The 19,784-nt window shown below is 42.2% G+C and overlaps 1 protein-coding gene across 1 annotated transcript in view; it reads left to right on the top strand.

Moving 5' to 3' along the window:
* The first annotated feature begins 202 nt into the window (after window positions 1-202).
* Window positions 203-19,784, top strand: part of SMC2 (structural maintenance of chromosomes 2) — a 51,118-nt gene continuing 31,536 nt past the window's right edge. The window contains exons 1-7 of the mRNA XM_089670952.1: window positions 203-334; window positions 2,628-2,802; window positions 6,839-6,988; window positions 7,112-7,234; window positions 9,638-9,676; window positions 18,554-18,664; window positions 19,619-19,663. Coding sequence (XP_089527078.1) covers window positions 2,635-2,802; window positions 6,839-6,988; window positions 7,112-7,234; window positions 9,638-9,676; window positions 18,554-18,664; window positions 19,619-19,663 — 636 coding nt within the window. The 5' untranslated portion in view covers window positions 203-334; window positions 2,628-2,634. The remainder of the gene's footprint in view (window positions 335-2,627; window positions 2,803-6,838; window positions 6,989-7,111; window positions 7,235-9,637; window positions 9,677-18,553; window positions 18,665-19,618; window positions 19,664-19,784) is intronic.

Below are 19,784 nucleotides of genomic sequence, written 5' to 3'. Positions count from 1 at the left end.
GGGATTCAAATTGCGCGCCCGCCCATTCCTGGGTCTTCTTTGAGTATGCGGCTCCTTTCAGTCTGTCTTTAGTAATGCCCGTACGAAGTGACTAAATTATTTCTATTATTATTCGAGAAAGACAAAGGCTGTGGTGTTCAAAACTAAATGTGTCCACGGTAATTGAAGTACATCAGTTCGCTGATAGGGTATTTTGCATTGTTAACTTTTGTTCCCTGACAAATCGGTCAGGCGTAATAGTGGCGCCCTCAAGTGTCTTTACAACGTCTAGTACCTAATTCCCCGGCGCCAAAACAGCGCTCAGCTTGAAAGTGGAGATTTGAGGACTTCTTGTGTGAGTATGGCTTGCATTGCGTGTGTGTTGTCTATAGCATGGGCACGCTGGCTTGGGTGTAATAGGGAACATGGTCACCAGCTGAACCCACACAGTGCTTACTGTTAACCTATTACGTGCTGGTGAGCGTGGCAGTGTTCTGACTCTTGTAGACTGACATGGCTGGGAATTCCACCCGAATAACATATAGTTTAATAAAGGTTATAAACAATTACTGGTTTCATCCTGTGCTGCTGATCCCCTTCAGCCACTTTGGAGCAACTTCCTATTGTGAACAGCATCACAATAGTAAGCAAAGTGTCATAAATGAAAGCTGTTTGTGACAGTTTTGCTTACATGTTATCATGTGATCGCTATGTTTGGTCATAGCGATCACATGATTCCTCAGCCAGGTACTGAGCACCGTGATCCGCTGTGTCCACAGGATTGCGCCAGTGTGCAGCGACGTGCCTGTATCTGTGATCCACCCGCAGTAAATGTACTGGGGGCAGGTGGCAAGTGGTTAAAGTGATTGTTGAGCTTAAATTTAATAAAAAGGAAAAAAAACACACACCCACGAACATGCTAAACTTACCTACTCTCCGCTCCTCTTCTCAGTGTGCCCCAATAGGATCCGCTTCCTATGGGGGCACACCTGAGAACTCACTCTTGAGCTGGGCTGTGTGAGTCTATTGACGTAGTCCAGCCCTCCCCCTCTACGCACCGAATTTGATTGACAGCAGCAGGAGCCAATGGCTCCCGCTGCTGCCTCTGTGAGTAGAGGAAGAGGAGAGAGCTGCTGCAGATGGGCACAGCACTGGTTCGAGTAAGTACAAGAGAATGTGAGGGGGTGACACAAATACAAGGACATTTATTACCTTAATGCAGGGAGTGCACTAAAGGGGAGTTCCACCTTAAAAAAAAAAAAAAAAAAAAAAGTCAGCAGCTACAAAAACTGTAGCTGCTGACTTTTAAAATACAGCCACTTACCTGTCCCTCCGTCCATTGCTGGTTTCTCCGGTCGTCTCCTCTCCCTGGTGCCGGCATCTTCAGTGTGGGCACCCGGCTGTGACAGCTTGCGGCTTCACAGCGGGATGCCCAATGCACATGCGCGAGAAGTGCTGGCTTTGTGAATGGCCCCGTAGTCTTCTGGGACCTGTCACGTGTCCCAGAAGACTACGGGGAGAGAGGGGGAGGACAACTTCCGCTTACGATCGCCTAGGCGATCGCAGCAGAAGTGGGAGCGGGTACCTGTCAAATTCAGGTACCGCTACCCAAAGGTGCAAATACTTAAAGGGGAGCGGGGGACAAAGGCTTAAAGCAGAACTTCCCTTTTTGGGTGGTAAAAACAAGTCCAGCCTTTAGAACCACTTTAAAGGATAAGTTTACCTTTTGTAACATGTTACATGTATCTTCTGTTGTGACAGCGAGCAGGGGATGTTGCTGCATCTGTTCCACACCAGCTTTAAGGGTGAGAAGTGAGCAATTGGACACTGCTGATTGCTCAGTTCTCCCTGGTGCTCTGAGCAGAAAGCAGTCACCGCTGTCTGCTCTGCCCCTACCCCCCCTCCCCCAGGGGTCACTGGAGCACTGAGCTGTGGAGGGGGTGGGAGCATCTGGCTCAGGATCTCAGCGGATCAGTGAGAGGCTGAGCCAGGTGCTGGTCCAGGCTCCTTGGCGGACCCCGAATATTTGGTGGCGATCTTTCACCGGCCTGGACTGGCTGAGTGATGTCAGCTGGCAGTGGGCTAAAGCACTTATCGAGCCACTCGTCTGTAGCCCAGTAGTCCTAGACTCGTCAGTCTCCAGAGTACAGGGTGGGCCGCACCAGGATCCCAACTGTCTGATGCATTTCGAAGGCATCCCTTTCTTCTTCATGGCCTCAAAGGACGATGTCTTCAAAACGCAGCAGCCAGTCGGGAACCCCTGTACTGCTGGGCTACAATGGGCTCGATAAATGATTTTCATTCCTTTGTTTGTGAGTATAATTTATGATGGGTTTTAATAAATACTGTGGGATAATGCACAGGCTGGTGTGCCCTCTTGTTCGTTCAGATAGACATGAGTTTGGAGGAGGCTTGGGCTTATCTCTTGTTACCACCTGATTTGACGTTTTTTAGATTTACCAAAACTATGTGCTAAAGGCCTACCAATGCAATCCACTCAATTTGTGTCCAGTCAGGCAGGCCCTCACATATGCATGATTGTTGATAGATGTAAAGAAGATTGTCTATTAAAATGGCCAGCATGAAATTTTTTTTGCACGCTTCTAGTACTATGATCCACACTGAAACTGTAACTTGTTTGTTTCTAGGGGGAAGATGCATATAAAATCTATCATTATAGAAGGCTTCAAGTCTTACGCTCAGAGAACTGAAATAAATGGTTTTGATCCACTCTTCAATGCTATTACTGGACTTAATGGCAGTGGCAAATCTAACATCCTTGATTCCATTTGTTTCCTTCTTGGCATCTCAAACCTTACACAGGTAAAATGGAAACGTAGGTAGACACACATTCTTCAAGCATCCACTTTTTTAATTGTACATTACAGGACTCAAATGTGTATTTTTTGGAAAGGGGGTGTTGTTGCTTTAGTGTTTTGGCATAGGCCAACACTCCTCTGCTGCTTCCTCGCCGCTGGAACACAAAAACAAGGTATTATAGCTGGGAATTTCACCCAAGAACTAGACGACGCTAGCTTAAGTGCAAACAGGAACTGTTTTTATTGAAAATTTACACAGAATTTATACCATGCAAAATCAGATAAGAGATTGATCACATTATCCTAAACAATGCAAACGTTAAACAGTAATATCATCCGTACATCTAACAGTATGTCTAATGTACAGCTAACAGTAACCTAATTAAAAGTAAGCTAATCAACAGCCAGGGACCCAGACTTGCTTTGATTAGTCAGGAAACCCACCCCAGACAGTCCGGCAACAAGTCCCAATCCTGGATTCACAAAGTACATTACACATGGTGTCTTTCAGATGTTTGGCTTTCACTTGTGTAATCTGTCCCCTAGAAAAGTCATCATAAGATAAAACTCATACAATTTTCCAGCAGTCTGAAAAAGTGGAATTAATTTATGTTCATAGATTTCTTGAGGGAGATTGTTGATAGATATTTCTGTCCCAAGTGGAGGAGCTTCTGCTACCCAGTCTGCAGGAGGGCCCCATATTTCCTCTGACCATTAACCTGTATAGGATTAATATTACACATTTCCATCCACTCCAGAAGTGAAGCATTATTGTCTTTTTTTCAGAGACATAATTCAAGTCTCACTCTCAGCATTCATCATGTTGTTGTCCATCTCTAGAGAATGATCTGCTCTCTCCATGGGATCAGAGGCTGAACTGAGCTTGTTTCTGTGTTCTGACTGGGAGAAACATATAAAATCCCCAGTCTCCTCCATGGACCATAATCAGTGGGTAGAAGGCTAGCCCCTAGTCCCCTCCAAAAGCCTCTGTCCCGATTGGGTCTGTCACAGAGCCCTTATCTGGTATCTCAAAATCCTCCTCTTCCTTTGTGTCCAAGGAAGAATTATTTACTGCCATTTCTGGATTGTGAGATCAGCTCTCAAGAGCTCAGTAGCCTGGGATGCAAACATGGGCCCTCAACTTCCCCTCCTCCCCTTTTGTTGGAGGATAAGATCTCGGAGGAAGTAGTGGAAGCCATTAAGGATCAGGAGTCATCTGTAGATGAGTCCACTCAGGAGATATCTCAAGATCCAGGGTTGTTTCAGATGCAGAGGGCCACAGTAGGCTTCTTGGCAGATCCATCGCACTACCCTTAAGTTGCTGCTCCCTGAATCATCTTCCCCCTCAAGTCCCTTTTTTTGGGTCCTGGTGGCCACCCAAAAATTTCCAAGCCCTTTCCAGTGCACCCTTTCTTCAGGAACTGATGTCTGCTGCTTGGGTTTCCCGGAGAGATGGTATTTATGCCACAGAAATGGTTTGTGCTAGGGAATATGGTAGTAGCCTTTGAGGCAGTCTCCTATGCACACTTTCACTCCAAAACTCTGCAGCTTAATATCCTGGCGGTATAGAGCAAGTGTCAGGAGTGCTTGGATCAGGCAATGCCACTCCAAAGACCAAAGTGGCTGTGGAATAGTAGATATCCACTCAGATGCTGGATACAGGGAAATCTTTCCTTCCAATGAAGTGGAAGGTCTTGATGACAGACATTAGTGGAGGTTGCCACACAGCATCCTGGAAATTTGGGTGATTAATCTGGCCCTCTTGCACTGGTCTGCCTACACTGTCTGCCTTCAGGGTCTCCCTGTAAGGGTGCAGTCAGGCAATGCCAAGGTGGTGGCATGCTTCAACTGTCAAGGAGGGACAATAAATCATTCTGCTCAGGAAGAAGTGAACCAAATCCTGTCATGGGCAGAACATCATATTCCGACCATCTCCACTGTCCACATTCCTGATGTGGAAGATTTGCTGGTGGATTTTCACAGCTGTTAACTAAATCTGGGCCAATGAGCCCTTCTGCAGTTGTTCACAGAAATTTGTCTGTGGTGGGGTGTGCTACATGTGGATCTTTTGGTTTCCAGATTTAAAAAACTGGACAAGTTTGCATCCTTCGCCATAAATCCTCTGGCCACTGTGGTGGATGCACTGGTGACTACCTGGGGTCAGTTTTCTCCCTCCACTTCAACTCCTTCCTTGTCTGTTACTCTGGATAAAGTTGGTGGACGTTCCAGTGATCCTGATTGCATCAGCCTGGCAAGAAGAAGCTGTGGGCTTTTCCAGATCTGATGAACCTGTTGGCCTAGGGTCCGATATTCCATCCTGCCTTGCAGTCGCTGGCTATTGAAGCCCAGGTCCAGTTTGACAGGAGAGTTTCAGACTGATTTCCACCCTTCTCAGGGCTAAAAAGTCAACCTCCAGACAGGTGTACCGTATTACTTATTTCATTACAGCTTCATTTCAACAGTCTCCACTATTTCCAGGTAAATTCATCGTCTCATTTCTCAAGCCTATGGGATCAAAAGTGAAGTCCTTTCTTTCTTGGTTGAGGCCCATTCCACTAAGAGTGTCAGTGCTTCTTGGGCCATTCAGCATCAAGCTTCTGTTGTTCAAGTTTGTACCAGGTTGATGATTTTGCCTCTGTGGACTCCAGTTTCAGACAGTCTTGTCCCCTTTTCAGTTTGGGGATTTGGGCTTGCTTATGTTGGTGATGTGTTGCCTGCACCCTAGATTCATTGCTTTGGGACATCCCTAGTAGTAATGACTATTAACTCCCTTGTGCCCTGTGATGTACGATTAAGAAATTGGGATTTTTGGTTCATCTGTAAAATCCTTTTTTGTGGAGTATATCATAGGACACAGAGTTCTCTTCCCTTATGGCTTGTGTCCATCATTGCTTGCTACAGATCTGAGGCTTAGCTGAGCTGTGAGGGGTTTTTCCTGGACAGGGATTCTTGCCTTTTTTCCTGGCCACTGTTCATTCACCTGAAGGTTGCAGCATAACCCATGCCGTAATGTGTATTAATACCTTTTGTGTCCTGTGATGTATTCCAAGAACAGGATATTAAAAGTATACAAAAATCCAATTTTTTTTTTTTGGAATCTTTTAAAAATATTTACCATTTCATAGTAAAATTTTACTTGCATTGCACATCTTAATCCATTAGGCGTGATCTACTGTAGATAGAAATTTGTTTTGGCCACCAGGTGTACAGGTAAAATGAACATACTCTTGACTATTGTGGCTGTTTTACCACTGTGCAATTAGCCAAAAACCATTGTTTAGTTTTGTCCTCCTGACTACATTTCCCAAATTTTCTGAAAATTTTTTCCATGTGATTTTTAAAGGAGAAGTAAGGCAAAAGTCTTACTTCTCCCGGGGATCGCAGGAGTGCACTTTGTTCTGCACTCCTGGTACCCGTCACAGAGCTGGTAAAGACTCTGGATATATTCCGATTTTAGGGTCGGGAACCACGTAGATGCCTGGATAGGCTACTGGATCAGCCTCACAGTGATCCACTGAGAGCCTAAGCCATCTGCTCCCATCCCCTCCACAATCTGGTGCTCCAGTGAGTGCTGGAGTGGCAGACCAGAGAGCCGGTGACCTAAATTCATTGGCTTTTTGCTTGGTGAAGACCAAGAACTGAGTGATCAGCTGACTTTGCTCAGTTCTCGGTCTTAAAAGCAGCGGAGGACAAATGGACCAATGCTGCATCCACCTAGGTGAGCATAGTTGTTTTTTTTTTTTATTTTCCAAAACTTCTCTTTTAAAGGAAAGCTGTAATAACCTTGGGCCAAATTCTTGTTAACTGATATTTTATATCTGCTATATGCTTACAATTTTTATTTTACACAGTAAAAACTATTTGTGATAAAGGATTCCTAAACAGTGGTGGGTTAGCTAAAGTATACCTTCCATATAAAATATTAATATGCAATTACCTGAAAAAAAAAAGAAATTATCATTGTTATTGAATGCAGTTAATGTTTATAAATGCAGTTTGATATGTAGTTGTGTGTGGGTAATAATATTCATGTTTTCCAGGTTAGAGCCTCCAATCTGCAGGATCTTGTGTACAAAAATGGTCAGGCTGGAATAACTAAAGCTACGGTTTCAATCACCTTTGATAACCATGATAAAAAACAGAGCCCTCTGGGATTTGAGGCACACAATGAGATTACAGTGACAAGACAGGTAACTATGATAGTTTATTGGCACAGTAATATTTTGTGATTTAAAATCCCTGTAACTAATTTTATATATATATATATATATATATATATATATATATATATATTTTTTTTTTTTCAATTAAAGGTTGTAATCGGTGGCAGAAACAAATATTTAATCAATGGTGTCAATGCCAACAACACTCGTGTTCAAGATCTTTTTTGCTCCGTAGGTCTTAATGTCAACAATCCTCACTTTCTCATCATGCAGGTATGAATTGTTCCATCTGTTATAAAGCAAAATATTAAACTGTCTATTGCTTTTGGCCTTGCTAACCTCAGCCTAAACTAGTTTTAAGCTTGTGTGAAACTACACAAATATTTTTCCGTTTTTAAGGAAGCCTTTCCTAAGAGAAACACTCATGTTTTCACCCTCAAGATAGCTAAAGTGCAGGAACAAAGCATGTTTAGCCTGTAATGGGGAAAAATCAGCTGTGGGAAGACCACAGACAATATTGGTAGCAAGTCCTTTGCCTTCTGCCTGCCCTTCCTCTTTCTTTTGGCACAGCTTCCAGGGTTCAGTTCCTCTTCAAACACACTCAAATGGTTACATCTTTAATGATGACAGTGCTTGCTGGGAGCATAGCAACCATATATTATGTAAAACAGGTGAATAATGCATGTATATTGACATGAATGAGTCCCATTAGAAGTACATTCTACAGACACTACTAATACAGGTACAATTACATAGCCATAAATGAGACATTGCAAGGAATCTTTTAACGCCCATCAAGACATGCAGCCAGGATTGTAATGGGGGAAAAAAAGCAGGTTGTTTTTTTTCTTTTCCAAATCCATAAGTGAGCTAAATACCTCATGCAAATGGACATTTTCAAGTGTAAAATATGCCTAGTCTTAAACAAATAAACTCCAAAAACACAGCACTTTTCCATGCCCAGGGAGCTGCAGATAGGGCATAGTCGGCCATAGAAGTGAATGCCTGTACTCCTGTAAATGCTCATGCTTCTGTACATCCTTGTTTACTCGCATATGTGCATACAGTGTATTTTCACAAACGGTGAGCTTTATGTTCTGAAAATACAACGTACACAAGGTTCGTTCTTGCATGCATGCACAGAAGCATTGGTGTTTACACAAGTGCAGGGGCTGTCTGTACATCTCACCTGCAGCTTCCCAGACAGAATACGCAGTGACATTTATGCTGCCAGCACGCATCTGTGAACATGTAACCTAACAGCCAAATAGCATTGAACTTCTGCTTACTAGCATTGCTGTTTGTTTGGGTCAGAGCTGTGACCAGGATCCTTATGTAGGCAGCATTATTGATTGGATGTGCCTGCCTGAACAGTCAATCTGATCCTCTGCCTGCACATAAGTCTAGGCTACATCACAAACACACAAATAATGATAGGCATAAGAATGTAGGAGGCCCTGAAAGGTAAGTACATTGGCAGTATCTGTCTGTCGTAGTACTAGTTGTGGTTGTGGCTAACAGTGGGAGGAGCAACTCCTTATTTATGTTTTGCTTTTAGGGATACACTGATACCGACTATTTTCACGAGTACTCGTCAAAATGCTCCCAATGGCAGAAACTGATACTGTGCATTGCAATTTGCGTCAATACAAATTTTACCGCAAAGATTGATATGCGATAGGAATGCGATTCCTGTCCAAATCGCATGCGGTTTCCCCACTTCTGTGTTAACCCAGGCTTGTTATAGCCTGAGTTCACACAGGAGCGGTACAGGAAACCTCCCTGCAGGCATCCCATGCTGAATAGAAATTGGGCATGTGAGGATGTATACTGTGGAAACAGATGGTCCATGTTCTCAGTGGTAGGAGAGGAGAGAAAAAGGCGAGTATTTTAAGTCCCTATCACTTTCTCTCCTCTCCTTGCAGGGATGACAGTTGGGTCTAGAGGGCTTTTGATTGGTCAGCGCCATCACATGGACAGTGCTGACCAATCAGATGCCTTCTAGCCCATACTGTCATCACTGCAAGGAAAGGAGAGAAAGCTGGTTCACAAGTCTGGGGATTTGAAACCCCATGCAGCTTTCTCTCCTGTCCTTGCAGCGATGACCATGTGAGCTAGACGACATTTGACTGGTCTGCACCATCCATGTGACGGTGCTAACCAATCAAAAGCCCTCTAGCCCGAACTGTCATGCTTGCAAAAAGAGAGCAGCAGGGATTTCAAATCCCCGCCACTTTTTCTCCTCTCCTACCACTGACAATATGGAGCATCTGTCACCATAGTATACATCCCCCACACACCCACTCTCTGCTCCTGTGTGAACTTGGGCTATGACAGCATGGGTTCACACAGGAAAAGTGTGGAAACCGCATGCAATTTGGACAGGAATCCCATTCCTGTTGAAATCGCATGCTATTCTTTACAGTGCAATTTTGCATGCATACATTTTGTATTGACGCAAATCGTACTGCAAAGTATCGGTGAGTACTTGACTGAAAGTATTGGTACTCTTACTCGCTGATTTAAGGGAAAAAAAAGGGGGGGGGTATTGGTGCATTATTATTTGCTTTTATGCATAATATGTAACCAAGAATAACAGTGTGCTTCATCATTTATAGGCCAACGTTTATAGTTGTTTTCCTCCTTTTTTTTAATTGTATTTATATTTTGGCACAGGGGAGGATTACCAAAGTTTTGAATATGAAGCCTCCAGAGGTAAAAACGCATGTATATTAATTGTACTTGTTTAATGTCTAGCTTTTGGGTATACTGTGATTGCTTCAGGATATGAACTGCTTTATTTGCAAGCACTCTTCCACCCTACAATTAAGAAATAAGTGGGAGAAACAAAATGAAGTTACTTTTTGACTTTGGTCACTTGCTCTGTTTGAAATTGTGTGTTTTGCCCTTTATGTCCTGCCATAGTGCAAAATTATCGCAATAATGAGTGTATAAACAAAAGCGTGATTTTCGTTACAGCCGTGAACTTTTGCAAACGGATGGCAATGGCAAGCAATGTTTACATATGAGGTTGCTCCCTTTTTTTTTTTTTTTTTTTTTTTTTAATCCTCTGCCAATGGTTATGCAATCAAAAAAATGACTCCCAAGCACACTAGTTGCCTAGATGTCTCAGACTGTAATACATCCCTGATCACTGATGTAGAACAGCTAAGAGTGCAATCAAACATTCTAATATCGTTCTTGGATCAATGACTCAGCAGCAGACTGATCACTAAACTGGCAGCATTTTCAATATGACAGGTCAGAAGTGGCAGTCTCCATGTATGTTATAATGTAGGATTCTTTATTGTGAGATATATTTGATAGCTGCTGTTGTTGCCCTTTTCTTCTTAAATTAGTTGTTTAGCAGATTTAAAGGCTAGAGTACTTCTTGAGCCATTGGTCTTGTACAGAGATGCAGACTAGGATTTCTATTTTCTTCAAACTCCTTCCAAAAGAAATGCATGTCTAACAAATTTATGCACTGATTTGCATGTTCATGAGGGAAATAAGTATTTGATCCCCTTCACAAAACATGACTTAGTACTTTGTGGCATATCCCTTGTTGACAATCACAAAGGTCAGACGTTTCCTGTAGTTGGTCACCAGGTTTGCACACATCTCAGGAGGGATTTTGGCCCATTCCTCTTGGCAGATCCTCTCGAAGTCATTAAGGTTTGGTGGCTGATGTTTGGCAACTTGAACTTTCAGCCCCCTCCCTAGATTTTCAATTGGATTAAGGTCTGGAGACTGGCTAGGCCACTCCAGGACCTTAATGTGCTTCTTCTTGAGCCACTCCTTTGTTGCCTTGGCCGTGTGTTTTGGTTCATTGTCATGCTGGAACACCTATCCACGACCCATTTTCAATGCCCTGGCTGAGGGAAGAAGGTTCTCACCCAAGATTTGATAGTACATTGCCCCGTCCATCGTCCTTTTGATGCGGTTCAGTTGTCCTGTCCCCTTAGCAGAAAAACACCCCCAAAGCAGAATGTTTCCACCACCATGTTTGACAGTTGGGATGGCGTACTTGGGGTCATAGGCAGCATTCCTCCTCCAAACACGGCGAGTTGAGTTGATGCCAAAGAGCTCGATTTTGGTCTCATCTGACCACAACACTTTCAACCAGTCCTCCTCTGCATCATTCAGATGTTCAGTGGCAAACTTCAGAAGGGCCTGGACATGTGTTTTCTTGAGCAGAGGGACCTTTTGGGCACTGCAGGATTTCAGTCCTTGTTGGCGTAGCGTGTTACCAATTGTTTTCTTGGTGACTGTGGTCCCAGCTGCCTGGAGATCATTGACAAGATCCTCATGTGTAATTCTGGGATGATTCCTCACTGTTCTCATGATCATTGACACTCCACGAGGTGAGATCTTGCATGGTGCACCAGACCTAGGAAGACTGACATTTGTTTTGTGTTTCTTCCATTTGCGAATGATTGCACCAACTGTTGTCACTTTCTCACCAAGCTGATTGGAGATAGTTTTGTAGCCTTGTCCAGCCTTTTGTAGGTCTACAATCTTGTCCCTCACATCCTTGGACAGCTCTTTGGTCTTTGCCATGGTGGAGAGTTTGGAATCTGATTGTTTGATTGCTCCTGTGGAAAGGTGTCTTTTATACAGGTAACAAAATGAGATTAGCAGCACTCCCTTTAAGAGACTGCTTCTAATCTCAGCTTGTTACCTGTATGAAAAACACCTGGTAGCCAGAAATCCTGCTGAATGATAGGAGATCAAATACTTATTTCCCTCATGAACACGCAAATCAGTGCATAATTTGTTAGACATGCATTTTAGAATTTTTTGTTGCTATTCTGTCTGTGTTACAGTACACCTACCATTCGATTTCTAGACTGATCATTTCTTTGTGAGTGGTCAAACATTCAAAATCAGCAGGGGATCAAATACTTATTTTCTTCACTGTGTGTGTGTGTGTGTGTATATATACAGTTGTGTTCAAAATAATAGCAGTCAGACATCACTAACCTGATCAATCACTGTTTTTGGAAGAATTGATATTTCTACATGGCAAATAATTTACTAGCAGGTGTAGTAGAGTAATAGAAATCCAACAGACCCAACAGTCATGACATGCATGCTGCTGATTCTGTGTAATTGAATCACTAATTGAAATGGGCATGTTCAAAATAATAGTGTGGAGTTCTATTAGTGAGGTCGTTTATTCTTTGAAAAACAGGTGGCAATTATTGCCCTTATTTAAGGAAGGAAGGCAGCAAATGTTGTACATGCTGGTTACAGTGCATTTCTCTCTGAAATTCTGAGGAAAATGGGTCGTTCCAGACATTGTTCAGAAGAACAGCGTACCTTGATTAAAAAGTTGATTGGAGAGGGGAAAACATATAAAGAAGTGCAGAAAATGATAGGCTGCTCAGCTAAAATGATCGCAAATGCTTTAAAATGGCAACCAAACCTGAAAGATGTGGAAGAAAGCAAAAAACTACCATTCGAATGGATAGAAGAATAGCCAAAATGGCAAGGACTCGGTCAACAATCAGCTCCAGGAAGATCAAAGAAGGTCTAAAGTTACCTGTGAGTACTGTTACAATTAGAAGATGCCTATGTGAAGCCAAGCTATCTGCAAGAAGCCCCCGCAAAGTCCCACTGTTGAAAAAAAGACGTGCTGAAGAGGTTACAATTTGCCAAAGAGCACATTGACTGGCCTAAAGAGAAATGGGGCAACATTTTGTGGACTGATGAAAGTAAGATTATTCTTTTTGGGTCTAGTGGCCGGAGACAGTTTGTCAGATGACCCCCAAACACTGAATTCAAGCCACAGTACACTGTGAAGACAGTGAAACATGGTTGCGCAAGCATCATGATATGGGGATGTTTCTCATACTACGGTGTTGGGCCTATTTATCGCATACCAGGGATCATGGATCAGTTTGAATACATCAGAATACTTGAAGAGGTCATGCTGCCATATGCTGAAGAGGAAATGCCCTTGAAATGGGTGTTCCAACAAGACAACGACCCCAAACAGACCAGTAAACGTGGAACATCTTGGTTCCAGACCAACAAGATTGACGTTATGGAGTGGCCAGCCCAATCCCCAGATCTTAATCCAATAGAAAACTTGTGGGGTGACATCAAAAATGCAGTTTCTGAGGCAAAACCAAGAAATAGAGAAGAACTGTGGAATGTAGTCCAATCATCCTGGGCTGGAATACCTGTTCACAGGTGCCAGAAGTTGGTTGACTCCATGCAACACAGATGTACAGCAGTTCTCAGAAACAGTGCTTATACTAAATATTAATTGATTCAAAGGAAAGCAAAATCTTCAAACATTTTTCAGTTTATATATTGAATGTTTGAGTTTGTAAAGAAGAATACAAACACTGCTATTTTTTTTGAAGGAACAACACAAATTTGATATAATTTTTCTTCATGTTTTGATTTGAAATAGAATGTGTAGTGTTCCGAATGCATTTGTGTGTATGGAAATAAAAGCTATTAGAAGGATTTTGAGCTTTATTCACTTTTTTCAACACACTGCTATTATTTTGAACACAACTGTGTGTGTGTGTATGTATGTATGTATGTGTATGTATATATATATATATATATATATATATATATATATATATGTATGTATATGTGTATGTATATGTGTATGTATGTATGTATATATTATATAATTATTTTTTTTTTTTAATTCACTTTGATTAAAAAAACAATATATACCCCAATTTGTTTGTAAAATTTGAAAGAGGATGTTGCGGCAAGTAAATAGATACCCAAGATGTCACGCTTTAAAATTGTGCATGCTTGTGGAATGGCGTGAAACTGCAGTACTTAAAAAATCTACATGGGTGATCCTTTAAAAATTTCTACAGGTTAGCAGTGTAAAGTTATAGAGGAGGTCTAGTGGGAGAATTATTGCTCTTGCTCTGATGTTCGTGACAAGGCCTCACTTGTGTGGTTTGAACACCATTTACATATGTGGGCATAGCCTACTGATGCGTTCAGCACCTCGTGCGAGCATGGGGGGGGGGGGGGGGGATGGTGGCACTTTAAACTTTTTTATTTATTTATTTATTTATTTATTTAATGGGGGTTTTTTTGTTTTTTTTTGCACTGTCCTTTTATAAAGCAATGTGATCACTTTTATTCTTATTATAAGACATGCATGCATCCCTTGTGATAGAAATAATTAGTGACAGGCCTCTTTATGGAAGGATATGAAGTCAGTAAGACCCCACAGCTCTCCTCTGCAATGTAAAGCATTGGATGAAAAAAAAGCATTGATCTAGTGCTTTAAAAAAAAAAAAAAATGTCCGGAACTGGAATTAGCATCGCTTTGGTCCTCCAAGGGCATAGAAATGAGTGGAGGCCATCTTTCCTTCACTCATCTCTATGCCCAGCGTCGGGAGCGTTCGTTGGTTTCTCAGGTAAGGTAAGGCTGAGAACTACCAAGCCGGGGACGACGGCGAGGGACGGAGTTTTTTTGGCACCTGTATAGGTGCTTTGTTTCATTTCACCCGACGGCTGAAAGGGGTGTTAGTTGCCGACACGTTTTGGCCACCGAAATCTCAGTGCATCCCTAATAAATATAAATTTAAAAACACACACACACACACACACACACACACACACACACACACACACACACTGTGTTGCCAAAAGTATTGTGACACCCCTCCAAATCATTTGTATTCAGGTGTTCCAATCACCTCCATGGCCACAGGTGTATAAAATCAAAAACCCAAGGATGCAGGCTGCTTCTACATACATTTATGCAAGAAAGGGTCGCTCTCAGGAGCTCAATGAATTCAATTGTGGTACTGTGATAGGTTGCCACCTATGCAATAAATTATTCCATGAAATTTTCTTGCTACTAAATATTCAATGGTCAACTGTTAGTGGTATTTTATAACAAAGTGGAAGCAACTGGGAACAGCAATTCAGCCACGAAGTGGTAGGACACGTAAAATGACATTGCAGGGTCAGCGCATTCTGAAGTGCACAGTGTGTAGAAGTCGCCAACTGTCTGCAGAGTCAATAGCTAAAGACCTCCAAACTTTGTGTGGCCTTAAGATTAGTACAACAAGAGTGCATAGAGAGCTTTATAGAATGGGTTTCCATGGCCGAGAAGCTGCATCCAAGCCTTACATCACCCAATGCAAAGCATCAGATGCAGTGGTGTAAAGCACGCTGCCACTGGACTCTATAGCGGTAGACATGTGTTCTTCAGAGTGAGAAATCGTGCTTCTCTGTTTTGCAAATCCGATGGTCATGTCTGGGTTTGGTGGTTACCAAGAGAACGGTACTTGCCTGACTGCATTGTGCCAAGTATAAAGTTTGGAGAGGGGATTATGATGTGGGGTTGTTTTTCAGGGGTTGGCCTTGGCTCCTCCAGTGAAGGGATTTCTTAAGGCGTCAGCATACCAAGACATTTTGGACAATTTCATACTCCCAACTTTATGGGAACAGTTTGGGGATGGCCCCTTCCTGTTCCTACATGACTGCGCATTAGTGCACGAAGCAAGGTCCATAAAGACATGGATGACCGAGTTTGAGGTGGAGGAACTTGACTGGCCTGCACAGAGTCCTGACCCCAACCCAATAGAACACCTTTGGGATGAATTAGAGCGGCCTTCTTGTCCTTCATCAGTGCCTGACATCACAAATGCGCTTCTGGAAGAATGGTCAAACCTTCCCATAGACACACTCCTAAACCTTGTGGACGGCCTTCGCAGAAGAGTTGAAGCTGTTATAGCTGCAAAGGATGGGCCAACTCAATATTGAACCCTACTGACTAAGACTGGGATGCCATTAAAGTTTATGTACACGTAAAGGCAGGTGTCCAATACTTTGCTAATATAGTGTGTGTGTGTGTGTGTTATACTTAGAGCTTTTAAAGCATGGTTGGTCTTATTGATTATGTATACTGCATACACATTCAGCCACTATTTCCTGTATCACAGATTATTAGCAGCTCATCTTAAGGTGCACAAATTGTGTGGATCCTTATACAGTAAGTCCCTGACTTAAGGACATTCCAGTTGCGAACTTTCACAGATACGAACAGAACTTGCATTACTCTGCTGGACATTGTCACAGCTGTGCTGCTGTGTGCTTACTGTACATTACAGTGCGATAGTGTACTGTACAGAGCCCAGGATGTCCGGAAGCAAGAGGAAAAGCAGTGGTGATGTGGAGGGGTCTGCTAGGAAGTACAAAAACCATGGAAACAAAAGTGAAAATAATTGAGACGAAAAGATGGTAGACATTGCTTGTTCTTATAACATGAATTGTTCAACCATTGGCACAATTCTAAAGAACAAGGCCAAGATTATGGAACATGTGAAGTCTGCTGTGCCTATGAAGGCAATAATAATATCCAAAAAGCGTGGTAAACTGATAGAGCAGATGGAGTGTGTGGATGCAGGATCATTGTCGAATGCCACTCCGCTTAATGCTTATTCAAGAAAAAGCTAAACGCCTGTTTGAAGACTTGACCAAAAACACGGGGTGAACAGTGCACCTTTTACTGCAAGTCATAGATGGTTTAACAGATTCAAGGCTAGAGTCAACCTTCACAACGTAAACCTAAGTGGTGAGGCTGCGAGTGCAGATACCATAGCAGCTCAAGAATTTCCAGGAACACTTAGAGAAATTATTGACGAAGGTGCTTATTTACCCCTACAGGTTTTTAATGTCTATGAAACAGGACTACTGGAAGAGGATGCTAGAATGAAGTTACATCAGTAAAGAGGAAAAGGTGATGCCAGGCTTCAAGCAGCAAAAGACAGACTTACTTTGTTGTTTGGTGGCAATGCTTCCGGTGATATGAAACTAAAGCCTATTAGTTTACCATTCAGAGAACCCAAGAGCCCTCAAAACCATAGCCAAGGGCTCTCTACCTGTTGTGTGGAAGAGTAACTCCAAAGCCTGGGTTACACAGGCCATTTTCCAGGACTGCTTTTTCTACCATTTTATATCAGAGATAGAGAAATATTGTTTGGAGAAAGATATCCCATTCAACATTCTTTTGCTGCTTGACAATGCACCAGGTCACCCCCAATTCATGGATGACTTTCATCCCCAAGTCAAAGTAGTACATCTGCCACCAAATACTACAGCGCTCATCCAAGGAGTTTTTGCGACTTTCAAGAAATATTTACATCACACTTTTGATCAGGCAGTGAAGGCTATTGATGAAACAGGATCAACCTTGCGACGATTTTGGAAAGACTATACCATCTACAAGGTCATAAAAAACATCATCTTTGCTTGGCGTGAGGTTTCGGCTGTCACCATGAAAGGGGTTTGGAAGAACCTTTTGCCTGCAGTTTGTTCATGAAGTTCATGGACTTGAGAAGATGGGTATGGAGTCCAAAGAGGTCTTCATCAACTTAATGACCCTTAGTACGAAGCTGGAGCTAGATCTGCAAGAGGACAACTTCATTGAACCTCTTGCTGTGCAACATGAGGAGCTTACTAATGAGGACCTGATGGAATTAGAGGCCCAGCGAAAAGACGAAGAGGGCCAAGAGGAAGATGTAAATGAAGAACCAGAGAGATTCACAACACAGGAAATGGCAAGGGGATATTCTTTACTGTTAGGTTTTGAGGCACAGGACCCCAACGTAGAACGATACACAAAGGTTGCAGCAGCTGTTCAGAATGCTATCCAGTTCTACAGAGTCATCTATGATGAGAAAAAAAGAGCTACTACTGAAACATTTTTTCCAGAGGATAGACAGAATTGAATCCATCAAAAAACCTGTGTCATCAACATCAGGTGTGAGTGAAATTCCATCTTGCTCTCCATCTCCTATTGTTGATGATCCTTCAGCTCCGTCAACATCAGGTGTGGGCCAAATTCCATCTTGCCCTCCATCGCTTATTGCTGATGATCCTTCACTTTCATCAACATCAGGTGTAGGCTAAATTCCATCTTGTCCTCCATCTCCTATTTTTGATGATCCTTAAGCTCTTTCAACATCAGGTGTGGGCCAAATTCCATCTTGCCCTCCAACTCCTAGTGCTGATGATCCTTCAGCTCCACCATCTCCCACCTACCCTCCCTCCTCCAGTTAGTAACTCTCTTCCACTATATGCCAGTTGTGGTACTGTACTGTACCACCATTTTAAGGTACAGTAACTAAGAGTAAAAAAAAGTTCATTTACAGTTGTACTGTACTACCATTTTAAGGAAACTGTGAAAGTAAAAAAAGTTCTACAGTAGTTTTGTGTTTTTGTTCTTTTAATGCGTTACATTGTATATTTGTGTCAAAGGTGTATAAGACTCACTTTGTTGGACTTGTGAACGAATCCGATTTACGAACGTTCTCCTGGAACGAAATTCGTTCGTTGGACTTACTGTATTAATTCTAAGTGAGACATGGTGACTGTTTATTACAACCCACGTTTTTATGTATGAAGCAGCATGCCTACAGTATATTGGGCTGTATTTATTTAAAAAGACATACCACTTTAGTAATGTGTAAGGCCCACTATTGTGATGAGCCCTGTAAGTAGCTGGTGTACATAAAATACTTTAGAAAATGTTATAACTTCCCAGAACACAATATTTTAGAAGTAACAGACCTCCTTATCTTTTAACAGATTCTTGCAATGATTGAAGAAGCAGCTGGCACCAGGATGTATGAATGCAAGAAAATTGCTGCTCAGAAAACTATTGAGAAGAAAGAGGCCAAGCTAAAGGAAATTCAGACTGTAGGTTTTTTCATCAACATGGTGTAATTAAAGGGCAGATTAATCCTATATCCTTTTTTTTTTTTCTATTTTTTGCTTTTCTTTACAATACCCTTGATACATGTGTGGGGTTTCCTTGCCATCTCAAAATATTTGCATTTTGATTATCTGCTTTTTACAGCAGGATTTTGTTGAAGGTCAGTGTGGTCTGACCAGAAGATATTTCAGAGGACCTCAGTATAATATTTGTTCTAGCCCCCAGGACTGGAAAGAGTCCATGGGGATAGATCATTGCATGCCTTTTTGGTTCAGCAGAGCAGCTGTGTGAAAGACAAGCCTTCTCACATGACTTATGTTGTTCATTCAATTCCAATAAGGTTACCTCCTGTCGTCTTTGCATCTTTATGCAGGCTTGTTAGTTCCTTTATTTGAAATGGAACAGTCCTTTGAATTTGTTCTTCCCATTTGAACTTACACAAGGCCTGAAGATAGACCACCAGCTGAAAATGCTGCAGAAAGACTTCTGGGAGTGTCCATTTTCTGATTCTCTGGACGCTGAAATTTCTCCTGCTGGCCTTATAAGACATAGTACTGATGTAGGGGTGGACAGATGGAACCACCACTGTTAATCTTTTGGGCATTCACAACAGCCCACAGGCTTAAATGGGTGCTAGCTGGTATTTGTTGTGAAGCAGTGGTGAGGGTCTATTTACCCCCCCTTTTTTTTTTTAACATGAGGTGAAGTGCAGTGTGTTGTGAAGAAATGCACCATGTGTGTAGTTTTACACAACACACTGCAACCAACCTCAGGGTAGTGGTGCTGTGTGATCAACACTGCTCAACTGAAATGGTGTGAACAAGACCTTAGTGACTCATTTCACCAACATTTTTTTTTAAAATAAACTGCTGATTAGAGCTCACAAAGCAATTTCAGTTCAAAATGACAAATGTAACTGTTTGCATTATTTCCCTTAGATCCTGGAGGAAGAGATCACTCCAACCATACATAAGCTTAAAGAGGTAGGTGCAACAATTATAGTACCTCAGACCTTGCTATATTTGCTATGGTTTTGGAAAGCAAACTATTGGAGAAAGTTCTTGTTTTATGTTGTTCAAATTGAAACAACACCTTTCATCTATC

Source organism: Staurois parvus, unplaced genomic scaffold (assembly GCF_062004578.1).
Source record: "Staurois parvus isolate SC_StPar_1 unplaced genomic scaffold, SC_StPar_1.0 ptg000096l, whole genome shotgun sequence".
In the NCBI taxonomy this organism is placed as follows: Eukaryota; Metazoa; Chordata; class Amphibia; order Anura; family Ranidae; genus Staurois; species Staurois parvus.
This window is presented reverse-complemented; position numbering and strand designations above follow the sequence as displayed.